Genomic DNA, 26,444 nt, shown 5'->3' with positions numbered 1-26,444 from the left:
GGGGTGGAGTTGTGCAGGCTGGTGAATCTGCAGTGGCAACAGGTGAAGGGTCCCTTTGTGTCTCTTGGTGATGCCTGCTTACAGTTGTTGTCACGTCCTGGGTTGAGTGCGATTGAGCTGATGGCGTGTAGAGGTGGCGGGTGAGAGGTCCAGGGGTCCTGGCACTGGTTGTGATCGGGTTGCGGACGGGTGCAGTCGGGCTTGCCTTTGGCACACCTTTGGCGCGCCAGCGGCACGCCCTCTGCGCATGGCCGCAAATTAAGTAGGGAGAGGGGGGAGTAGAGGACAGCTGGGAGACGGGAGCGGAAAAACTACGCTAAAAAGGGGGGTGGGCTGCGGGGGCATCAGAGGTGGAAAGCACGGAAAAGGGAAAAAATACAGAAAAACAAGGGTGAAAGCGAGAATAACCGGAATAGAGAGGAAAGGGCACATAATGGAAAATAGAAGGCAAAACGCGTCAGACTAGCCGAAGAGCAGAGCTCTCCCACTAGACACCAGGGATGAGGCGCAGGCAGGAGCTTGCAGGTGGCTGAGGGCCTAGAAATCCTGACCAGGGTTGGTGATCAAGACAGATGGGCTGCAGTTGCTGGTGGAGTTGCACGGAGGCAGAGCAGTTCACTGACCAGGTCAGTGGGGTTGCTCCAACACTGTTTCAACAACGATGCCCTTTCCGCCAAACTCATAATCAGACCCCAAGTCATTGAACTTGCTCAAGAAGGTCATCATGGCATTGTAGCCATCAAAAGGGCCTTAAGAGATCAAAAGTGTTTCCCTTGCTTGGACAGGAAGGTTGAGAAAGAATTAAGGGAGTGTCATTTATGCCATTGCCTCTCTTCCAAGGTGACCCAGCATTCACTAACCATGTCCAATCTTCCTGCGCATGCATGGGAAAGAATAGCCGTAGGCTTCTTTGGGCCTCTGGTAAATGAACACCATCTTATGGTGGTCATCGACGAGCATTCCTGTTTTCCTCTGGTGAAGGACATGTTATTGACAACTCACGACAAAGTCATGGAGTGATTGGGTGATAATTTGCAGTGAGGGGCAGACCAGACACCATCAAGTTTGACAATGGTCCATTGTGGTGGACCACCGTTCAGCAGCAAGGAGTTAAAGGAGTTTATAACTAGACTCTAGGCAACAGTGTCATGGAAAGGTTTATGGGGACCTTGAAACCAGTGATCCAACGTGCATCGATCGAGGGAATTGAGCTGACTCGTGCATTAGGTCAAGCCCTCCGTGCCCATTAATCAACTTCTCACTCAACCACTGGTGAGAGTCTTGCCACCCTGATGTTCAGGAGAGGAATAAAAACCAAGTCACTGTTGTGGACCCCCAGCAAACCCTGAATGATGACGAGGCTTGAGCTACTGACGCTGCTTGGAAATGTCAGATGAAAAAATATGCTTATCAGCATCACCGAACTCAGGAGATCATGTTCAATGAGGGTGACTGGGTTCTTGTTAAACAAAAGCAAAAGTGAAGACCAATCTTCCATTTGATGTGGAACCTTTGAAAGTTGTGAAAGCGAGGGACACATAATAATGGTGCATCATCCTGGAAAATCCATCACTAGGGACTTGTCAAATTTCAAACATCCATCTCCCCGATCATCGATCGATGCAAGCCCAATGGCTGACCCACCTGAACGCCGTAATCAGACACCAGACCCTGTACACTCGGGATCCACCCCAGGTACAGCTCAACTATCTCATGTCACATGGTCTGGGTGAACTGTGCAAGAGCCCAGATGGCTGATCAAGAAAATGTAATGCTGCTATTTGTTCATTTTTTTGTTTCTGTCTTTTTGTTTAACTGCTACGGTGCCTGGGGCAAGGTGGCCTTGTCCTCGCACATGGTTCACGTGTACCGGGGAAGAGAACAGCTCGTCCTGCACCGGGGCCACGGGAGGAGCGCACACCCCCCCTTTGAGGATGGAAGGGGAATTGCTTCACCTTCCACCGACCCCTCTAATCCCCCCAGTGACGTGTGATGAGGTCAGCACACGATTGCGCACTTACCTCATCAGAGGTCACCTGCTTCCAGCACAGTGCGGAAGAGAAATGCTTAGCATTTCTCATCCGCTCGGGAGGAGGGGGCAGGCAGAGGCATGAAAGGAAAGGAAAGGCCTTTCCTTTCATGTCTCTGTAAGCATTTCTTTAGCCCGATCCAAAGGGATCGGGCTGCAGAAATGCCCACTAGGCACCAGGGATTTTTTTAGTTTTGTTACTGTGGTACTACATAAGGGGAGCAACCCATTGGGCAAGGGCCGCTTCCCAGGGGGGCAAATAATTATTAGGCTTTTCCTGCCCCCGGGGGCAGATCAGCCTCTATTGATTAGGCCGAATCCACTAGACACCAGGGATTTTTTTGTACTTGTTTACATTGATAAGGGGAGCGACTATTAGGCAAGGGTCGCTCCTCTGGGGAGGGCAAATTGTTTTTAGGCCATTTCTGCCTTGGTGGCAGATCAGCCTATTTTTATTTGCCCAATCAGCCCCCAAGGGATGCAGAAACCACTAGGCACCAGGGATTTTTTTTTTTTCACAGATGGGGAGCGACCCCTTAGGCAAGAGTCATTCCCCTGGGGGGCAAATTTATTTTACGCCATTTCTGCCCAACTTGCGGGCAGATCAGCCTATTTTTCTTAGGCCAATCTGAAACCACTAGACACCAGGGATTTTTTTTGGCACCAATTTCATGCATGGGGAGCGACCGCTTAGGCAAGGGTCGCTCCCCTGGGGTGCAAATTAATTTTAGGCAATTTCTGCCCCACTTGGGGTCAGATCGGCCTATTTTTGTAAGGCTCATCTGCCTCCCGGGGGGGGGTAAAACCCCTCCAGGCACCAGGGAAGAATTTATTTAAAAAAAAGAGGGTGGGGTTATGGCCATACCCCTACCCCAAATAAATGGGGACAAAGTTGTTCTGCCCACTGGTAGGCAGATGGGGTAATTACCCCCAATCCACTGCCCGGGGGGGCAGAAATGATACGATATGCCAGGGATTAAAAAACATAAATAGTGGGCTGGTTGCTACCAACCAGTATGGACATGGTTATGCCCCCACCCCAACTGAAGGGGGTAACAATCTTTCAGTTGTCCCCTGCACACTAAAACATGTTATCCCACGGCAAGCAAGAGGTCATTTGATTATTTTGGGTTTTTGGTTTTACATTTGGGCCATGAGAACTTGGCTAACTCTCAAAATTGTCCCACTTGGAATGGAGAGGGCTGCACGTTTTGGAATTTGGGACACTGCCATAGTGAAAAATCTACAAGACCTAGACACATCTGAAAACTAAACATCTGGGTGAGTCCAGGGTGGTGTGCTTCACATGCACCCCACACCATTTTCTTACCCAAAATGCCCTGCAAACCTCCAATTTTGCTGGAAATCACACATTTTCCCACATTTTTGTGATGGAACCGATATACCGATAAAAATTCTGCCCCACTTCTTAGCCTAAAAATATTTTTTTTCAAACTGCCCTTTTGGATCTGCTTTGGTTTCTCCTCAATGTCGGCATGTTTTTGTCTCTTCCCTGTCACAGGCACTTGGCCTACCTATGCAAGTGAGGTATAATTTTTACAGGGGAACGTTGGGTGGTAGGAAATTTGTCTTGGTGCGGTGATCCTACACAGAAATGTGGGAAAAATTAGATTTTTTTTTTCCTAAATTTGAGCTTTGCTGAGGATTCTGGGTAAGAAAACACTGGGGGATCAACGCAAGTCACACCTCCCTGGACTCCCTCGTATGTCTAGTTTTCAGAAATGTTTGTGTTTCGTAGGTTTTCCGATATGACTGTTGAGCCCAGGACCAAAAATGTAGGTGCCCCCCACCCCTGCAAAAACAGGTAGTTCTGTATTAAAATATTTTGATGTGTCTAGATAGTGTTTCAGGTCATTTCCTTTCGCGGGCACGAGGCCTACCTACACAAGTGACGTAGCATTTATATCGGGAGACTTGAGGTAATGCTGAGTGGAAGGAAATTTGTGGCTCCTCTCAGATTCCAGAACTTTCTGTCACTGAAATATGAGGAGAAAGTGGTTTTTCCGCCAAATTTTGAGGTTTGCAAAGGATTCTGGGTAACAGAACCTTGTGAGAGCCTCACAAGTTACCCAATGGTGGATTCCCCTAGGTGTCCAGTTTAAAAAAATGCACAGGTTTGGTAGGTTTCCTTAGGTGCCTTCAGAGCTAGAGGCCAAATCCACAGCTAGGCACATTGCAAAAAAAAAAAAGCTCTGTTTTCTTTGGAAAAATGTGATGTGACCATGTTTTGTTTTGGGGCATTTCCTGTGGCAGGCACTAGGCCTACCCACACAATTGAGGTACCATTGTTATCGGGGCACTTGGGGGAATGCTGGGTGGAAGGAAATTTGTGGCTCCTCTCAGAGTCCAGAACTTTCAGACACTGAAATGTGAAGAAAAGGTATTTTTTTGGCCAAATTGTGAGGTTTGTAAAGGATTCTGGGTAGAATTCTAGTAAGAGCCCCACAAGTCACCCCATACTAGATTCCTCTAGGTGTCTAGTTTTCAAAAATGCACAGGTTTGGTAGATTTTTCTAGGCGCTGAGCTAGATATCGAAATCCACAGCTAGGCACTTTCCAAAAAAGACGTCAGTTTGCAATGTAAAAATGTGATGTGTCCATGTTGTGTTTCCTGCTGCGGGCATTAGGCATACCCACACAAGTGAGGTACCTTTTTATTCGGGAGACTTGGGGGAACACAGAATAGCAAAACAAGTGTTATTGCCCCTTGTCTTTCTCTAAAAATGTTTGCTTCCAAATGTAAGACAGAGTGTAAAAAAGACGTCTATATGAGAAATGCCCTGTAATTCACATGCTATTATGGGCACCCCGGAATTCAGAGATGTGCAAATAACCACTGCTTCTCAACACCTTATCTTGTGCCCATTTTAGAAATACAAAGGTTTCCTTGATACCTATTTTTCACTCTTTATATTTCAGCAAATGAATTGCTGTACACCCAGTATAGTGCAGCTCATTTATTGGCTCTGGGTACCCAGGGATCTTGATGAACCTACAAGCCCTTTATTTCCCCACAAACAGAAGAGTCCAGCAGATGTAACGGTTTATTGTTTGAAAAAATTTGACATCGCAAGAAAAAGCTACAGAGTAAAACATGGAGAAAAATGACTGTTTTTTTCACCTCAATTTCAATATTTTTGTATTTCAGCAGGATCTACACGAATGACCCCTTGCTGAATTCAGAATTTTGTCTACTTTTCAGAAATTTTGCTTTCCGTGATCCAGCATTGGTTTCAAACCCATTTCTGTCACCAACTGGAAGGAGGCTCAAAGCAGAAAAAATAGTAAAAATGGGGTATGTCCCAGTGAAATGACACAATTGTGTTAAAAAATGGGGTTTTCTGATTCAAGTCTTCCTGTTCCTGAGAGCTGGGAAGATGGTGATTTTAACACTGCAAACCCTTTGTTGATGCCATTTTCAGGGACAAAACCAGAAGCCTTCTTCTGCAGCCCTTTTTCTCCTTTAAAACAAAAAAAAAACACTAAGGGGGTGATTCTAACATTGGCGGGCGGCGGAGGCCGCCCGCCAATGTTCCCCCGTCAAAATACCGCTCCGCGGTCGCAAGACCGCTGAGGGTATTTTGAGATTTGCCCTGGGCTGGCGGGCGGCCGCCAAAAGGCCGCCCGCCAGCCCAGAGCAAATCTACCTTCCCACGAGGACGCCGGCTCAGAATTGAGCCGGCGTAGTGGGAAGGTGCGACGGGTGCAGTTGCACCCGTCGCGTATTTCAGTGTCTGCTTTGCAGACACTGAAATACTTTGTGGGGCCCTCTTACGGGGGCCCCTGCAGTGCCCATGCCATTGGCATGGGCACTGCAGGGGCCCCCAGGGGCCCCGCGGCACCCCCTACCGCCATCCTGTTCATGGGTGTCTGAATCCCCATGGCGGCGGAGCGCGCTCCGCCGCCATGGAGGATTCTCTAGGGCAGTGGTAAACTGGCGGGAGACCGCCGGTTTACCCTTTCTGACCGCGGCTGAACCACCGCGGTCAGAATGCCCTTCGGAGCACCGCCAGCCTGTTGGCGGTGCTCCCGTGGTCGGTGACCCTGGCGGTCACCGACCGCCAGGGTCAGAATGACCCCCTAAATGTTTGCTGTATTTTGGCTAATCTCTTGGTCTCCTTCAGTGGAAACCACAAACTCTGGGAACCTCTAGAAGACCTAGGATGTTGGAAAAAAGGATGCCAATTTGGCGTGGGTAGCTTATGTGGACAAAATGTTATGAGGGCCTAAGCGAAAACTGCTGCAAATAGCCAAAAAAAGGCCTGGCACCTGAGGGGGATAAGGCGTGGCAGCGAGTGGGTTAGCAAGGGGAGGAGATGTGACCTAGGACTGTGAGCACTAGGACACCACTGCCTGGGGCAGATTCAAGCAAGAGATTATGCAATCAATCTGGGAGGTGTTAAGGTGTGGTCTTTAATGGTTCTGGGATATTGAGAAGTCAGTTGAATGTTGTACACTGATGAATAAAGATGCTAACTACACGCTCCATATGTGGCATGTTCTTGTGCATGCTCCCGGGCTGGGGAGGATGTGACAATCCTAAACTGAAAAGCAGGGTGATTATTGTCTATAAATCATTGAATATGGTCATCAAACTCATGAATAGGGAGAGACTATGGCGCTCATTACGACTTTGGCGGTCAATTTCATTGACCGCCAAGGCCAAACCCGGCAGATGACCACCAGTGGTGGCGGTCAGCAGACCGCCATATTACGAGTGGTGGCTGCTCTCCACCATTATTGAGGTGGAAAGCAGCCATCATTCGTTCTGGTGGCAAGTGGTGCAGAGGCTGTTCCCTCGCCGGCACCGCCATGCCAGCATGACTCAGTCCGCCGTATTACGAGTTGTAATACTGCTTGGCGGTGTCCTGCTGGCGTGGTGGTGGCGGAGAGGGAAGACCGCCAGGACCCATCCCCTCCCGGTCGTTCTTCTCGACTCAGAAGGTAAGTGGGTGTCCGAAAGGAGAGGGGGTCTGTGTGTCTGTGTTTGGGTGCATGTGTGCAGAGGGGGGATGGTTAATGCGTGTGTGTATGAGAATGAATGTGAGTGAGTGTGTGCATGTATGTGCACGTGTATGGGGTGTCTGAGTGGATGCATGTGAGTGAGTGGGGTTTTCTGAGTGGATGCATGTGAGTGAGTGGGGGTGTCTGAGTGGATGCATGCGAGTGATTGGGGGTGTCTGAGTGGATGTATGCCTGTGCTGCATGTGTGTGTATGTGAATGCATGCATGAAGAGGGGGATTCGGGAGTGTGAGGATGGGTGGGGGGATGTGTGCATGTGAGTGGACATATGTGTATGTGTGTGCCGGTGACGGGAATGGAGATTCCTGTCGCAGGGTGCGTGACCCCCAGTGTTTTTGTGGCGGGGTGACCGCCATGGAAAGCCCAGTGGTTTGCAACCTTGTAATCCCAACGGCAGCCTGAGGCCTGCCACCGGATTGGAGGAGGTCACCGCCGGCCACATTGGATCGACCACACCGGCGGGCCAGGCGGAGCTGTGGAGGTTTGGTTTCAGCCAAACCTCACAACTCGTAATACGGCTCGCGAGGCTGGCGGTCTCATTACCGCCAGACTCGTAAAGAGGGCCTGAGTGCTTAAATTAATGAGGCAATACCGGGAAGACAAATGTTGAATTCACATCTCTGGCAGTTTATAGATCTATGGACCTCTGGTTTGTTAAAAGTACATAGGCCTCACAGCAACATCCAGTACAGCTGACCATTGTTTACTTACTTACCCTCCCTTTTTCGAATTCAATATACTGTATTTTTATAACAATTACACTTTGAATTAAAAGGAGCCTTTTTATTTACTTTGAGAGCAGGCAATGGTTTATGTTTGCTATCTTTGCAATCCCTTTCTTGCCATTTTGCCACTTTGGGAGCTCTTACTGCTCTTGGAAGTCTTAGTATAGTGTGGGTCAAGCATATTAAATATAACAACATGATTCCCCATAAGAGAGGAGTCATCATAGGGCACAAAGAAGTTGCTCTGTAGGAAGGGCACTGCCACATCAAATGTGATGGACAGAGGGCCTGATTACGAGGACCACCAATGCCGGAGTGGGTATCGGACCACTGAAGTTGTGGCGGTCTGGCTGCCACATTACAAGGTTGGCGGACAGACCCCCCAACCCACTGCCGTCCCGGCCAGGATCAGTGATCCTGACGGGCTGACGGCGGTGCAGCGCCTCCTTGCTGATAACAACCTTGGTCTCCACCAGCCTTTCATGGCAGTTTTAATGCAATGAAAAGGTTGGGGGAAAACAAGTGCAAAGGCTAGCCGGGAGGTAGCCAGCATTGCTGCTACCATCACGTCAGTAGTTTTGTAGACAGGTGTTTCCGTCTACCAAATTCGTGAAAGGGCCCTTAGTCTGATTCACTGCATCTGATTTGGTACTTTTACAGGTGTGTTTGAAGGATTGTGGATTCAATTATTGGCTGTATTTCTACTGACAAATGGCTCTGCTCTCAAAGTTAGGATTAACAGTTAATGATCACTTTCTGATCTTTTATTGACCCTCAAATAAAAAGGCAATCATGCATGTGTAGCTATTTGTATTCTAAAGGACTACACAATAAACCCTTTTTTTACTTATTTGACTTTTATGCTACTCATGCAGTGTGTGTGCCTTTTCTCACAGAGTTTTACAAAAGCTAAATGTGCCAAGTAGTTTGTCCAAAATGGATTCAAGTTTAAGGAAAAAGCAAATTCAGTGGGCACTGATTTGCAGACTGTCACTGCCAAGAAGTCCAACATGAACATTGAGCCTTTTTACAGACCACTCAGTAGAGTGAGCACAGTGGTTTGTCACACCTTTCATATTATCCATAAATACTATTTAACCCAGTAGATTAGGAAAACAAGTTAAAAAGGCCCACACTATGCCTGAAAGCAGCAAAAGGAAAAGAGGAGGATAGATAAGTAATTTCAAAGTCATTCTATACTGGTGCTTTTTATCTAACTATGAATATTAAGTGTTGGTCTCCAATGTGTGTAGAATGTATCTAAAACTAGAATGTATGTTTTTAAATGAAGAATATCTCTGGTGTTTAATTCTATTGAGGAATGGTTTTACCAGCTACATTTCCATAGGTTTAGTTGATTGTGTGCTTGGGTTCTTAGAAAAATATAAATAGGAAACTATTAACTTTATGTTGCCCCACACCAGAAGGGGCTCAAATACTTGCCGACAACCTGAATTTTCAAGCACTGTATTTTATGATCTGCGATCAACAAATCTAGGGTTTATACGAAAATAATATGAATAGGTGAGATTCCGTAATGGATGTTAGGACATCAGCTTCTAGGTTGTTCACTGTAAACCTAAACTAATGACAATGGACTGTGCATGAAAATTGGAATGAAACATACAGATTTTAGCACAAATATGCAAAATGATTGAAGTATTCATGAATTTCTTGCAGTGAAAAAGTTCATAAAAACACAAAAAATATATTTAAACCATACAGTATTACTAGGTTTTACATAATCAGAGATTATATATGACATTTAATAACATATGTAACGTCAATATTAGCATTAGCACTACTTCAAATGTCTTATGTTTCCTATGTTTTTATATGCTTGACCTCCAAGTCTTTGTATGTTTTGATTACTTCATATGCAGTGTGACTTTTGCAATACTGCATGAAGCAAATCATTATAAAAAAAAAACCCTGTGAGATGAGAAGCAAAGGTTATGGGTATTTTGATAAAAACTGAAAGACATAAAAACTGCTGCATTTCGGAGCACAGACTTTAGAATAATCTTCTGTCTTGAAGAGAACTATATGGTCTGTTTGAATTAATTCCATCTTCCTAATGATATTTTCTCATGGGGCCCCATTAGAACAGGGCTGGAGCTGTATCCTGGTCGAGGAATACCATTTCAGCTGATCAGTGACATAATATTGATCACAAACAAATTGTGACACATAAATATAGTGTCAAAAATATCAATTTCAAAAATGTTTCCCAAACCTATAAAGGTAAGTATAAAAATATCGAAAACAATATTTTACACTAATAACATTGAAACATATCAAAATATAGATTTTTAATATAAATAGTAAATCTTAAATGTTTTAATATATTACATAAATTATATTATAAACTAAACATTTAATTCTATATATGAATATATACTTACATAAACATATACTCATAAATATATGTGTTTGTATGTTGATATATACATATATATAAAACATAACACTATCATTAAAAATATATATTTTTATATATTTTACATTATAGGGATTTTATTTTAAATGTACTACTATTAAAAAGCATATATACCTAGAAGCATATATATGTACACACATATAAACAGAAAAACAGAAAAAATTGCAAATCAAATGCAAAATATTAAATAAATGTACAATTTACAAAATCAAAAAGACATTTACTAAAAATATTGAATGAAAAATTATATATATAAAAAAGCCCCAAAAACGTTGCTTTTTCCGATGCCAACAACACGACAGACAGAAACCAGGTCGCGACCCTCATAAATCCAAACAAGAGTTATCTGGCAGGGCGAGGCGTCTTATCTCGCTATGGTTGAAAATAACGAGTCTCCGTCACACCACTTAGTCGAAGTGAAGTTTTAATGAGCAAACAAACACCCAACGCGTTTCGGAAACGAAGTTTCCTTGTTCACGGGTGAATAACCCTTTGACTTTTTCTTTTGTAAATGCTGAGTGCATCAAACAACAGTTAACAATTAAAACGAACTTTGAATTCGCAGCCATGTAAATATAACAGAAAAGTGTCAGCCATCTTTAAAATAATTTTGTGCTCGAACAATTTGCAATTTAAGCTGTTGCAAGTTTATATTCTAACATAATTCAACATTGACATTAACAACTAACATGGCACTTGTTTATACCTCACCAATTAAATTGGACCTTTTATTCCCTGACGTTTACATCAGATCACATCGTGACCAAACTTCACAGCCCATATCGGCGATCGTTGAACGATTTTCAACAAAAATTTGAATTACTCTAATCATATTAAACCATCTAAATAAAACAATTAAAGCAAAATAAAGGAATTAAATAAAATAAAATAAACCAGCAGGACCAATATCACATTCGATGGTCCATGCTTTATTTACACATCAGTAATTTCATTCTATTAGATTGCCAGAAAGTAAATTTAATTAGATTAGTGTAAATAATAATGACATTTGCAAAAATTGCAATACTAGATACTCAGATAACTATCGATCTTATATAATCGTTTCTCAATAAACAATCGTACACTTTAATCATATCTACCCAAGTGTATTATCTATTGTATTTTGCTTTTTATACTATATTTGTTACATTCTCGTTTTTAATCAAACATGTATAGCCCAAGTGGGCAAACAATTTTAGTTTGAGTTTTCACACTTTGCTCAAATGACAAGAGTTGTTATGATGTTCAAAGATAAAAAATCTGGATAAATCATTGCAAAGGATACAATAGTTTTATTGCTTTACCACCTATCAAGTGAATAAAAATAAAAATTAAAAACATATTTTTAACATGTTTTTTAAACATATTTTTAAAATTGCCCTTAAAATAAGCATATATATATACAGACAAACCATCGTCATGATTGAGGGGGCAAAGAAACCAAGGGCCAGATGTAGGTAGCATTTTGCATGGTGCAAACTGCGAAAATCGCAGTTTGCGCCATGCAAAATGCGCATCGCGATGCTCATTCACATTTTGCGAGTCGGTACCGACTCTCAAAATGTGAATGTGACTCGCAAATAGGAAGGGTGTCCCCTTCCTATTTGCGACTCGCACCGCAATGCTAAATTGCTTTATGACTGCGAACGCGGTCGCAAAGCAATTCCAGTTACCACCAGTGTCACACTGGTGGTAACTCGTTCGCAAAAGGGAAGGGGTCCCTATGGGACCCCTTCCCCTTTGTGAATGTTGCCAAAAATGTTTTTTCAGAGCAGGCAGTGGTCCAATGGACCACTGCCTGCTCTGAAAAAACAAAAACAGATGGTTTCGTTATTTTTTTTTGTATTGCAACTCGTTTTCCTTTAAGGAAAACGGGCTGCAATACAAAAAAAAGAAAACTGCTTTATTTAAAAAGAAGTCACAGATATGGAGCCACCATCCCTGTGAGCGCAGGGACTCGCTATGGGGTCGCAAAATGCGACCCACCTCATTAATATTAATGAGGTGGGTCTTTGCGACCCCATAGCGATTCGCAGACGGTGTCGGAGACACCGTTCTGCATCCGAATTTGCGATTCGGAAATTGCGAATCGCACCGACTCTCAATTTCTGAATCGCAAATTCAAAATTGCTACATCTGGCCCTATTCTCCGAGCCCTGCAACATTGATATTCGTCCATATGACTTGCCAATTCCTCATCTGTATTATGTCCAATGGCCTGTATTGTGGTGAGGCCAATAATAAATCTTGACTCAAGTCTTCTCAACTCCAATACTCTATTCCCACCTCTTTCCCTAACTGGAATTCTCTCCAGAACAACACATCTTAATAAATAATTTTTTGGGTCCTGAAATTCTTTAAAGTGCCTGGCAACTGGATAAGTTTTATCATTATGACTGATGGCCCTCACATGTTCCAGAACTCTTTCTTGACTGTATGAATGGTACTGCCAATGTAATATTTATTAAAAGGGCAAATTAATGTGTAAACACAATACTCCGAAGTACATGATAAATGCTTTCTGATGTCAAAAGGTTTTGGGCATGTAGGAAATTGTAATCTGTTGGTGTTGGTGCTATGTGTACAGGCTTTACATTTGACACACACATAAGAACCTTGAATTGGATTTCTAACTTCCCCTTGTGGTAAAAGACACATGCTAAGTGAATCTTTTAGAGAGATACATCTGCTGAAGATAAAGTGTGGGTAATCATCAAGACTTTTTGCCAAAATGTCATCTGTTTTCGAAGCCGGCTAATATTTTCTAAAGGTTCTCTTAAGCTCATAGATACTACTATGGTACGTAGTGATAAACCTTATAGGTTGTTTATCTTGTTGGAATTTCAACTTTTTTACTAGTAAATCTTGTCTGTTGACTTGCATTACCTTCTGTACAGCTTTGAAAATGACATGTTGGCTGTAACCTCTTTGACTGAATCTCTTAGTCATGATCTTGACTTCCGATAAAAAAGCCACGTCTGAACTGCAATTTCGTTGAGCACGTAGTAGTTCACCATATGGGATACTTTGTATTAAGCTAATGGGGTGTCTACTCATAGCGTGCAGCAAGCTATTGCCAGCTGTTTCTTTTCTATTTAGAGTGCTCGTCAACTTCCCATTCTCTTTGCTTATTCGTACATTAGGAAATTCAATGGGTTTAGAGTCAATCCGACTTGAAAACTTTAAATTTAAAGAGTTTTCATTTAGGATATCAACAAGTTTACCTGTCATATCTGCATCACCATGCCAGATACAAAAGATGTCATCAATATATCTGACCCAGAGGACTACGTGGGTTTCAAAAAGGTTGATGTTCCCAAGCACCTGTTCCTCCCACCAGCCTAGGTACAAACCTGCATAGCTGGCCTGAGTGAAGGATGTCCAAGTGAATGATTTTGTTATAAATATCATTTCGCAAGGTTAGAATTAAGTATAATTACAATATTACTGAATGTCTGGCAGTAATGAGTCCATTCTGGTATAAATGATGTATTGATACACATTTCCCCATTTAGGTCTGTTTCATACAATAACATAATGAATTGTATGTGACAAGATAAACACTGTAATACGATATCGATACAAGTGTGGATTTCACCACATGGATAAGAAATGTAGCTATTGGTATTTGATATGTTAAATCAAACCATGTTTACTTACGTATCCTGTATAATTCAGAGCACAAGTGTGAGTAGAGGACTGTGAAATCGATATAACCAGCTCTGATATTTATTAGAAATTACGGCGTTTTAAGAGTGCTCCAATCCAAGATGGCAACAACGCATCCTGTTGGGAATTTTGTCCATTGTTTATGTTCACAGTTATTATTTGACACAGGGAAGATGGTGAACTAATCATGTGATCAAGGCTGCGGAGTCGGGCAAAACACGTTGTATTTGGAGAAAATACCCTTTTTGACCTTCCCTCTGAGTGAGCATATTTTTCTGTGAGATGTAAGAATATTTCTACCGGAGGGCTCTGCCATTGCACGCTCCACCCCTCTTGGGTTGCGTGCCCGTGTGGAGCTTTGGACTTTGCAATTTTTATACGGGACCCGAACCGGCTAGTTTCGTCCACAATGAGACTTGTTGTGGGCTTGGTATGGTGTGCACAGGCAACATATGATAAGCTGGAACCGGCAAGCTGTTCATTGATGCTACGTGGAATGAAGAGATTTAGAGACTGTTCGGTACGACACTGGATGGAGTGCGTCTGTGAAAGGTGAGTCCCGAGGGAGAGACCTATCAGGACGGGAGGTGCCTGGAGAGTTGAATGACATGCAGGGTTTCCTTCAGATAGGGGGTCCTGTATTTGGACCTGAATTCGGAATGATACCTGGGTGGACTACCCTCTCTCATCCGCAGTACTTGTTAGTTAAAATACGTTGAACTGTAAATGCTGATCAAAGCAAGCACACCTCTTTTACGCAACAGTGCATACAGACACAAAGGGGAACCAAACTCGGCATTGGAAGAGTGAACAGTCCAGCAGAGGGAACCTGACCATTTAGGACAGGGGAAAGAAGATTGAGGGTCCCTCTAAATTTAAGATTAGTGTGTAACGTTTGGGAATTCTTAATGGAGTAAATTGACAATACCAGAAGGGCCGCTGCACAGGCTCTGTTTGCAGTGATTCATTCAGGGGAACCAAGACTGTCCAAACAAGGAGATAATTAACACAATGTGTGTGAGAGAATCAAAAAATCTGAAAAGCTAAACAGAGCTAAAATATCTAAATGGTGGGAAGCCACATCACTCCAGAACTATTTCGACAATGGGGTGGTCCCAAGGGGCCTTAGAATTCACATTATGCCCTCTTACGAGACACCTAACCCACAAATGTTGGAGGAGTTGGCAGATAATTTAGCTATAAGCTCATAAAGAATGTTGCAAAATTTGGATTAAATATGCATGGATGGATAGAAAAAACTACTAACTGAGATAGATTCCATTAAGAAAGAACTACAAGATAGACCTGAACAAGAGGTAATCAATCAATTCAAATCTGAAATTAATAGGTTGAAAATACATGAGGATGATATTAAAACAGAAAAACAATGCAAGTTCCAAAGAGATTGGGGTGGTTATGAGAAAGGTAGAACCCTGAGATACAACTGCAAGTACAATGTAGAGAATGGAAAGGTAGCAGTCAGTAATGTGGACTGTGTGGAAGAAAAAACACAAACACGTGGGAGTGACAATAACATAGGAACAGACACAGACATGTCTGTGTTCTCGGATATAACTTCGCGTAGTGACAGTAGTCAAAAAGTAACAACTTTTTTAGACCAATACTGACTGCTAAGAAGGAAACAACAGGTAGCACAGGAATTTATGACCACAAGAAGGAGAGGCAGGGGATCCACCGCACGAAACAGAGGCAGAGGAAGAGGACAAGGAGGAGCAAACAAAGGAAACAGAGGAACAGGCAGAGGAAATGGAAACAGTGGAACAAATATATCGGGGCAAATGGGAAAAACCAACAGAGGCCCCTTAACAAAGAATTAATGGATCAAGAATTGATTAATAAAACAATTATTAATCTTTCAGATAGAGACATTACGGATCCCAAAAAAGAAGTACTTTATCTGGGGTTTTCCTTCTGTCCTCTTTGGACGTTTGATTATGTAAACATTAGAACTGACCTATTCAAATTTGTAAGAAAATTGAAGTTATCGAAGTTTCACCAACTCAAACATGTTTCCAAAGTTGAAAGCAATCCTAACCCAAAGGACCTGTTGGCAGAGACTCTGACAATTAGGGACATAGAGGTACTTACAACATTACATGAATTGGCAATGGAAACTGAAGGACTTGACACCACAGGAGGTTATTGGATATTCTTGGTGTTTTACATGATGATTCTTGTCAAAGTGACTTTAGGTTACCTTCAACCTTTTGCCATTATCTTCCACATAACAATATTGATACATTTCAGGAGACAGTAATTTGCAACCTTAAAAAAATATTAATTAAAATCCATACCAACAATTTTATCAATTTGACTCCAGCACAACACCAAGCTATTGAGACATCAGCAAAAGATGAGAAGATCATGATGCGGCCCTCAGATAAAGAAGTAAACATTGTGGTGCTCAATAGGGATATGTATGTAAAAAAAAGCTACCTGACAACTGAATGATGACACCTTTTACCTGAAAGTGAATAGAACTAGTTATGCCAACAGTATTGTACTTCTCTTGGACAAACCCACAGAATGGAGAGGCAAAGGGTTACTAATTTGGGAAGAATACAATTTTTTTAAACAAAACATCCTAGATTAAAAGTAGTTTATCTTTTGCCCAAGGTACAAAAGGACCTGAAAAATCCCCCTGGGAGATCAATAGTCTCTTCTAGAGAAAGTGGTACAGGGAATGTGTCTAAATATGTAGATGAGGTATTAAGAGAATACGCACAATCAATCAATCAATCGTACGATTTATAAAGCGCACTAATCACCCGTTAGGGTCTCAAGGCGCTGGGGGGGGAGAAAGCTACTGGTCGTAAAGCCATGTCTTTAGGTGTTTCCTGAAAGTTAAGAGGTCTTGGGTCTGGTGAAGGTGGAACAGTAGGGAGTTCCAGGTCTTGGCGGCCAGGTGGGAGAAGGATCTTCCTCCGGCGGTGGTGCGGCGGATGCGGGGAACGGAGGCGAGGGCGAGGCTGGTGGAGCGAAGGTTGCGGGTGGGGTTGTGGAAGGTGAGTCTTTTGTTGAGGTAGGTTGGGCCTGTGTTGTGGAGGGCCTTGTGTGCGTGGATGAGGAGTCTGGTTGATGTTCCTGCATATAGGGCGTTTCCATAGTCCAGTCAGCTGCTGACCAGGGCGTGGGTGACAGTTTTCCTGTCTTCCCCATATGTTAGAGACAAAAGGACTTTTTGGGTAAAGTCAATGGCATCCTGTAGGATTCTAATTTCTGTCTTATGATTTTAGATGTCAGCTCTTTATATACCACTATTGATCACAATTTGGGTATAGCTGCATGTGAACATTTCTTAAGAGCAAGACCCATTAGACTTTATGACCATATCAACATGATATTGGGGATGATGAGAAATTATTTGGAGAACAATATATTTCTCTTTAATGGTGATCTTTATCGCCAGATCAGAGGGACGGCGATGGGCACTTGTTTTGCCCCTAGTTTTGCCAATCTTTTTTTGGGATGTTAGGAGGAACAGATTTTTTCTGATGAAATCCTCTATAAATATATAGAACAAGTAGCCCTGTGGCTCAGGTACATCAATGACTTGTTTGTCATTTGGAGTGGCTCAGAGAATAGCGCAAAGGAGTTTATTGATTGCCTGAATAGGAACTCTTTGAATTTAGTGTTTACATACGCTCTGAGCAAAACCAGAATTGAACATCTTGATACTACAGTGGAGGTGGTTAAAGGGGAGGTACATACACATCTGTATAAAAAGCCCACAGCTGCGAACAGTGTCCTACATGCAGATAGTGGCCATCCAGCAAGTTTGAAGTGGAGTATCCAATATGGGGAACTCCTTAGGGCCAAAAGGAATTGTAGCACAGAGACCGCATATAGAGAGGAAACCAAGAACATATTGGCCAGGTTTAAGGAGAGAGGAAATCCCAATTGGGTCTTTAATGAAGCAAAAAAACGAGTGCCCCAGGTAAATAGGGAATCTCTTCTTTTTGAGAATGAATTGCCTGTCTCAGATATGATAAAAAGATGTATTTTTACCCGTAATAGCAATGTCAATGAAATTAGACAAATACTTACTAGACACTGGAAAGTTCTTAAAAGTGACCCTGTTATTAGAGGTGAAGTGGGAGAAAGACCGTTGATCACATTCAGAAAGGCTAAATCCCTAAGAGATCTGCTAATACGACATGATATCACCTTAAGTGAAAATAATAGGGAAATGGATCTGAAAGGTTTTTTCCCATGTGATCAGTATAAGGCCTGTAAAAACAGTCCCAATGTGAGTGAATATACCATAGTTGGGAAGAGGAAACAGAAAAAAAACAGTTCCTCACCTGTAGTTCCCAATATGTGGTATATATGTTAACATGACCGTGACCCTTAAGATATATTGGTAGCACTGTTTGCACCATGAGGAAAAGGGTTCAAGAACACTTTAGAACAATTGACCATGGGGATGTTAAATACCCAGTAGCTAGACATTTCAGGGAGAAACATGGGAGTGACCAGAATAAACTTTTCTTCTGTGCTGTAGAGCAAACTTAACACAATCCCAAAGAAGAAAATCAAACTCTCAGACAACGACAGAGGGAATCAGGTTAATCATTGATTGTGAAACCTTGAGCCCTGGCGGTTTAAACCTGGATGAGGAACTTAGCATTTACCTACAAACCCATTAGATAAGTCTAAGATTACTGATAGAAAATGTGTTGTTTTAAATATGAAGAATATTGTTGGTTGAGAGTGACTTACATTAGGTATGAAAGTATATCAGAGCCTATTTTACAAGAAAATATTTATAAAATGTGTAGAATAAATATCACTGGTTTTCATCAGAAATTCTGATAATTTGATTATTTCTGCTCTTTTTGCTTTCCTCCCCCTCTTTTCTTTGTTTTGTTTCTATAGATTTGGGACTAAGAACACATTTCACTGAGTCAGCTTTTTTCTTTCTTTCTCTTTTTTGATTTTGTAATTCTGAGTCTGGATACACTGATTGGTCGGGGTTACACCCACTTGGGCTTGACTGAGGAGTAATTGCACTGTACGCAAACAATCCTGGAGAGACACAGGGATTTGACAAATGTGTTATATATAACGACATTGATGAGCTGGTTTTCGTAAATAATATAATGCTATATTACAAACATGCTGAGAACACATGTCTGAGTGAAGGATTTTGTTATAAATATCATTTCGCAAGGTTAGAGTTAAGTATAATTATAGTATTACTGAATGAGGGGCAAAAGTTAGTCCATTCTGGTATGCCCCATTTAGGTCTGTTTCATGCAATAACAGAATGAATTCTATGTGACAAGAAACAGTGTGATACGATATTAATACAAGAGTGGGATTCATCACATGGATAAGAAATGTTGCGATTGATATTTTGTATGTTAAATCAAATCATGTGTACTTAACTATCTTGTTGAATTCAGAGCACATGTGATTATAAGCCTGTGAAATTTCGATATCACCAGCTCTGATATTTATTAGAAATTACAGCGTTTTCAGAGTGCTACATTCCAAGATGGAAACGATGCATCCTGTTGGGAATTTTGTACATTGTTTATGTTCACTGTTATTATCTGACAGTGGGAAGATGTTGAACTAATTGTTTGATCAAGGCCGCAGAGGTGGCCGAAACTCATTGTATTTGGAGTAAATACTCTTTTTGACCTTCCCTCTGAGTGACAGTTTTTTTCTGTGGGATGTAATAATATTTCTACCGGAGTGCCCCTTGGGTTGTGGGCCCGTTTGGAGCTTTGGACTTTGCAATATATATATATATAAATAAACAAATAAACAAATAATGATATTACATATATTTAAACAATATGAAAAAATAGTAAAGCCTGGAATAATAGATATACTATTGCTACTCCAATGCACACAACATTAGGGAAAGTGTTAGTCTTCAGAGGGGTAGAATTTACTATTTCCACTCCATTCTGTGCAACAGTAGGGAAAGCGATGGACTTTGGAAAGGTTAAATTTACTATTCCAACTGCAGTCTATACAACAGTAGGGAAAACGTTGGATTCCAGATGGGTAAAATGTACTATTCCCATTCCAGTCTGTCAAACAGAATGGAAAGAGTTTGACTCCAGAGGGGTTGAATGTAGTCTTACTTCAGTCTGTGCAAAATTAGGGAAAGCATTGGCCTCCTGAGGGGTTAAATTTCCTATTCCCACTCCAGTCTGTGAACAGTAGGGAAAGCGTTGGACTCCGGAGGAGTAAAATTAGCTACTCCAACTCCAGTCTCTGCAACAGTCGGAAAAACGTTAGCCTTTGAAGGTGTTGATTTTACTACTCCACCTTCTGTCTGTGCAACAGTAGGGAAAGTGTTGGACTTCAGAGGGGTAAATCTACTATTCCCTCTCCAGTCTGTGCAACAGTAGGGAAAGTATTGAACTCTGAAGAGGTAAAATGTACTATTTCCAAGCCAGTCTGTGCAACAGTATGAAATATGTTGGCCTTCAGAGGGGTAACAATTACTATTTCTACTTCAGACTGTGCAACAGACCCATAACATATATAAAACATAGCCCTATTAACTTGTAACAAATATAAAACTCTTAATATGAGCGTTATTATTCAAACAAAAAAAATATGAATATAAAAATTGACTAAACAGTTAATATGATGAGTCAAAAAATGTATATTTAATTATCATTTTTAAAAATTGTAATTTGCTTTTTCCTTAATTAACTTACCACACTACACCCTCACAAACCTACTAGCTCACACTGAATTATAGCTAAAATAAGTAAATGCAACACAATTAACATAGTTAATAATCAATTAAACATTTTTTATTAATAATTAATTTCCCACCCTATAGCAAACACGTCAGCCTGCACCTAACATATAACTTAAAAAATTCAAGTGTTACACAACCTATATTTATTAATGAATTAAATGATTTATAAGAAATTAATAATTAATTGATAATTAATTATTACCTAATACACTTCTGACCTTATATTCCTACAAACCCAACCGCCCACACTGAATATGTAAGTGAAAACAACTGTGTACCCCTATAAAACCAATAGTCAGCACATAATATATAAATGAAAAATATGATTATTGCACAATTAACATAAGTAATAATCAAATAAACAATTCATACAAATTACTAATTTTTTATTATTTAATTAAACTTAATTCACTTCCCGCACTACATGCCTCCACACCCAGAAACCCACGTCTAACATATACCTGAAAAACGTAAAATGTACATACTTAACATAATTAATAACAATTAAATAATTAATAACAATTATTAAATAATTATTAAGTAATTTTACTTAATTAACATACCACCCTGTACCCCTACAAACCTCACATCCCGCAACAACACTATAAATTACTATTCAAAATTAAATTAGAAATAAAAATATTGTTAAAAATTATACAAACAATATTTAAAATTTAAAATAATATATTACTTAAGCACATTAAATTAATTTAAAAGCAACATTATTGACAACTATGGGCCTGATTTAGAGTTTGGCAGATGAGTTACACCATCAAAACGTGACAGATATCTGCTGTATTCTGATCTCCATAGGGCATAATGGGATCATAATACGCGGCTGGGATATCAGTCACATTGTGACAGAGTAACCCCTTGTGTCAAACTCTGAATCAGACCGTATATTATTGAAAATGCTATTAAAACCACAGATATTTTTGAAAACGGTATCACTTACTAAAAAGGTCAATATTAAGGTCAAAGATGTTTCTGCATCACAATATTTTTGTTTCAATTTCTGTAGCTCAATATTTTTAAAAATATATTATGGGGCTCTTTACAACTTTGGCAGTCGGAAAACTCTGACCGCCAATGCTGCGAGCAGGAGTCAGCCATCATACCGGCTGCCTTCCCCAGTCGTATCACGATGTTCCCACTGAGCTGACCAGCGGGAACATCGTATTACAACAAACCCACTGGTCACATTGGTGGGATCTGTGCTACGGTATTGGCCTTGGCTCTGTTAAGGGAGCTGAGGCCAATAACGTAGCACAGCAGCACCCTTGGAATGCGCACTGTCTGCTCTGCAGAGCAGACAGTGCACATTCTGAGGGTGCTGGGCAGGGGCCCCCCTGTGGCCCACAGCACTGTGTTTCCACAGGGGTCCCTGCCACGGAAAGGCTGGCAGAAAAAAGAGTTGTGATCAGCATGGCAACACTGAGTTAAGCGCCGCCATGGCTGGCATGGGCAGTGCAGCGGCCCCCCTGTGGCCCCCTGCACTGTGTTTCCACCAGGGTCCCCATCATGGAAAGGCTGCCAGAAACAGGAGTCGTGATCAGCATGGCGGCGCTGAGTAAAGTGTTGCCGTGGCTGACCACAAGTCCACCTTCTGTCTGAAACCTTATTCCGAGCGGTGACAACGGTCCCCTTGGCAGTCCAATAGCCAGGGTCGCAATGTGGCAGTCAGACCGCCTGGAGTGCGGGGATCCGACCGCCACCGCGAAGCGGGTTGTCTCAAGACCGCAACACCCATTTGAGTCAATCACATCAGTTCCATTGTACAAGTGCCAGGGAATACTTGGATTTTACTCAGGTGTGGAAAAGTACCTAGCAAAATCCCAAGTGGTTCTAGGAGAACTGGGGCCTTTTAAGGCAAATGCTTTATAGCCCCTGTCCAACCTCCTTCTATGCGCGAAATGGTTCCCTTTCTACCTACAACCTCTCCTCAAAGCAGGTAGTAAATGGGAGCAGAAAAAGATAGGGGCCATTATTCGTCACAAATAATGATCCTCTTGTGAGAGTTGATCCATTAAAATTGAGTGAGCATGCTGTTAACCAAGCAAATCATCTCTTAATAGCTTGGTTTAGCCTGGTAATGTTAATTCCAGCCACTCGGAAACTCTCCTCCTGAAGCAGTCTGACTTATATAGACCCCCTAACGTTGATGTAGGAAGAGAATGACACTTTGCAGACCCTGGACTTGTAGCCTCTGATTCAAATATGAGGGCCAAAATAAAAATGTTAAAATGAAAAAAAGTAAATATAAAAAATAACTTTATAATAGGACAAAACTGTCCATCAACAATTGTCTTTTGTGCAAATCAGTGTATTAGCAAAAAGTCAGTGTGCAATTTAGAACCACTTCTGGCAAATTCAGTGTTAGTACACTTGGCCCCAGATTCTTTGAGCCATATAAAAAAGACATTTACGAAAAATTGTTTTAAAAAAAATAATCAGAAGAGTTGTTTTTCTAGATTTAGCTATAGTATACATGCAGTTTTCAAGTTAACTTAGTTTCTTAATGACTGCGCTTTTCTTTTTCATCACCGTAGATCTGCTATCCATCAGAATGCAGCAAGGATACAAGTAGTTACTGCACTTTAAACTGGGGTGGCGACTGGAATCCCCTGGATTCAGAGTACAGTGACCGAGAAGAGAAAGAGCAAACGTGTGAACGCAATGAGAATGGTCACTGCACCTGGCAGCCAGATGACACCTTGCTCTCAACCTTATCCACAACATTGCTGGAAACAACAGTAGTGTAGATCTATGGCACATCTTTGCAGATAAGCAACCTAATCACAAAATCAGTAATGACGTAAGGTATCTCCAACCTGTTTTCATCACATACAACCAAAGCCACCTCAAACATGGAAATGTAATTTTAATCTGATATATCAGTTCTCTAGAGATGTCCCGGTTTAGAAACATATATATACTTCATCGTGGTGTATAAATGTGTCAACCTTCTGCATAGTGTTGTAGAACCCACCCAAAAATATTATAGTAAGACAAACACAAGTTGTTTTCTTCTATTCATTTCACATGCAACATCCTTGCGTATTTAGGCCCATATTTAGGAAAACGTGGCGCATCAGAGCTGATGCGCCACTTTGTCAGCACCTCCCCTACTGGCACCTAACAACACCATGGTTTTGTCGTATTTATAATACAGTGCACCATGGTGGTCGTTAGCACAATAGCGTGAACATTTTTGATGCTATTGCGGCGCTTTGCTACACTGGCATCAAGTATTTTGACGTTAGTGCAGCAAAGAGCAAGGAGGCCCACAGGTTTCTTGGAGAGCGTAATTTTAACACCTGCTCTGAGCACGCATTAAAAATGACGCCAAAAATGGTGTAGTGAAAACTGTTAAATTTCACTGCGCCATTTTTGTGGCCCTCCTACCGCCGAAAGCCCGCTTGCATCCAACATGACTGGCACAGGCATAATGTGGTGCAAGGGTTTACAAAGGGACGCAATGCTTGCATTGTGTCGCTCTGTAATTATAGTGCGGGGAAAAAGCCACTTTAGTGCCATATTAGCGTAAAATAAATTATGCTATGGTGGCGCTAAGGTGGCAGTAGGGCCTCTTAAATATGCCCGTTAGTTCGTTGTGTCTCACGCTTGTCCGTAATATAGTTCATTCCTTCGTGAATGGCAGAACTTGGTTTTGTGGCAGTGGAGTGATAAGGTCAGTTTCTGCATTACATCGTTGCTCTTTCTTATGTTTTAAGTAAATTACAACTATATTAATCTTATTGAGCAATGTTTTTGTGATTATGACTTAATTGTGAATTTTGATGACTTCTAGTTGCTTATCTAGCATTTTGAAAGAAAAAAACGTGAATAAACAATCAGCAATGTTCTCATGTCTTCATTCTTTATATAAATTGGAGATTGCTGGTCAGTATGTAATGGGAGAAGTTGTACACACCATAATCTGTTGATTCAACTCATGAAGGAGCGTGGGCTTTGTTGTTGTGCCTTATTTTGTCTAACGTCTGCCGAAAGGAAGCCAGTGATAACATTTCACAAGTCACACTGCCACAGCAGTGCAGAATGTAGCTCATGATCCTGTACCAGGACGTCATCCATGCTTGGAGCCAGGAAGAGCACATACCTTTTGTGGTCAGATACCAGGTGCTGTGCAAGCTAGAGGATGCTCAGTGAATAGTTTCAATAGCAGAAATGCTAGCGTGCAACCAATAGGTTCTTTTAGGAAATGCTTCCAAACCAGTAGCTAGATATTAGCTCTTTAAACAGTACATAAATCCAAAGCAAGGCATTGCAAAGTAAGACCGGCGCAGCTTGTGGAGCTGACTGTTAAATTGGGAATTGTATTGAAGCAGGACTGTGTGCAGTGTGTGGTGCGACTATCGGAGACATGAGGTCAGAGCTGATGTGTTGTGGACAGATGGATTGCTATAAAAGGATAGACAGGCAAGTTAGGATTTAGTTATGCTGAACAGATGAAAAAGGTCGAAGGGATGAGGACATGCTCCTAATACATCTGACTGAAAAAATGAATGCTCATCTGGTTTTACAAAATTGAAGCATAATTCCCAATAACCAAATCTGATGACAGAGGATACTAACAATATGTTGGTGCTGATGGAAAGGTGTGCATGACCTAGAAGAATAGAATAGCAGGACTGAGTTATGCCCAAAAATAGAAATAACATTTATTTCAAGTCCAGCAGTAAGGGCAGAAGGATGCAACACACCAGGCCTGAGCGGTATGATGAAATGAAAACAGAGACTGATAAGACCATGTATGACAGCTGGTTGACAGAGGCCATGAACAGCGAAGTCCAGGTTCCTTTTATCGTTCAAACTCTTTCCACAAAGTTTGATGATCAATATACACATTATCACAGATTTACAAGATGCCTCATTAGGTCTGGCCCAGGGACAGCTTTAGTCATATAACTAGCCTCATGTTATATAAAACATCTGATTAAAAAGCTACATAAATTCATAGGGGTGAAATAGGTCTGCCTTTCACCCATTAGTCTGGTTATCTGTCATTCACATTTTGCTTCTGTCTACCACATCATACAGCATGGGCAATATGCCAGCCCACTTAAACCACTGCTTCTATTGTACTGTGAGTGGCAGCATTTTTCCTTCTCACATGTGCACATACACTAAAAGAAGTGTAAATCATTGCCAAGGCAGGTAGGCCAATGCCTTGTCCCGCCAATGCTTCTTTCATTTTTATTAGTTATCCTAGTTGATTTAAACTATGCCTTCAGTTGACAATAATTCAAAGACATTGGTACCATTTTTTTGGGCCAATAAGAGTCATGATTGCTTTTGATGTGAACTGAAAGTAAAAATGTTTTTGATACCTATTGTGAGTAATTTATTGTGCTGGAAACGACAGGCTCGATTCACAAAGGTACACTTACACTTTTGGTCTAAGTTAAGAACAAAAGTGTAAGTTTATGACTTCTGGGTATTCACAAAGGTATGTTACGAGTAGTATCTTTACGTCTGCACTCAGGCGGCTCATCCGTACTCCGGCCGAATCATTGGCGCTTGTGGCAGATCATCCGCGCATGGGCTGAATGATCCACAGTCGGGCCGGATCAGGCAGCAATGCATGATGGCACACCTATGTAAGTGCCTACCATCCCCCGCCCAGCTGAAACATCTCAGCCCACACCCAGTCCTGGCCTTGCAGCATGCATAAAAGCAAAGCCGACACATACAAACTCTTCAGACCTTGCAACATGTTGCTAAATATGTTGTTGGTTTGCCACTTGCTATGCGACAGGATC

The 26,444-nt window shown here is 41.7% G+C and overlaps 1 protein-coding gene across 1 annotated transcript in view; it reads left to right on the top strand.

Annotated features, from left to right (window-relative positions):
- Window positions 1–24,526, top strand: part of LOC138261029 (metalloproteinase inhibitor 1-like) — an 87,368-nt gene extending 62,842 nt beyond the window's left edge. Inside the window, exon 6 of the mRNA XM_069209644.1 lies at window positions 23,211–24,526. Coding sequence (XP_069065745.1) covers window positions 23,211–23,423 — 213 coding nt within the window. The 3' untranslated portion in view covers window positions 23,424–24,526. The remainder of the gene's footprint in view (window positions 1–23,210) is intronic.
- Window positions 24,527–26,444: the final 1,918 nt, after the last annotated feature.

The sequence above is a fragment of the Pleurodeles waltl genome, chromosome 10 (genome assembly GCF_031143425.1).
Source record: "Pleurodeles waltl isolate 20211129_DDA chromosome 10, aPleWal1.hap1.20221129, whole genome shotgun sequence".
Lineage (NCBI taxonomy): Eukaryota > Metazoa > Chordata > Amphibia > Caudata > Salamandridae > Pleurodeles > Pleurodeles waltl.
Note: the sequence above shows the minus strand (reverse complement) of the source record. Positions and strands in the feature narration are given on the sequence as shown.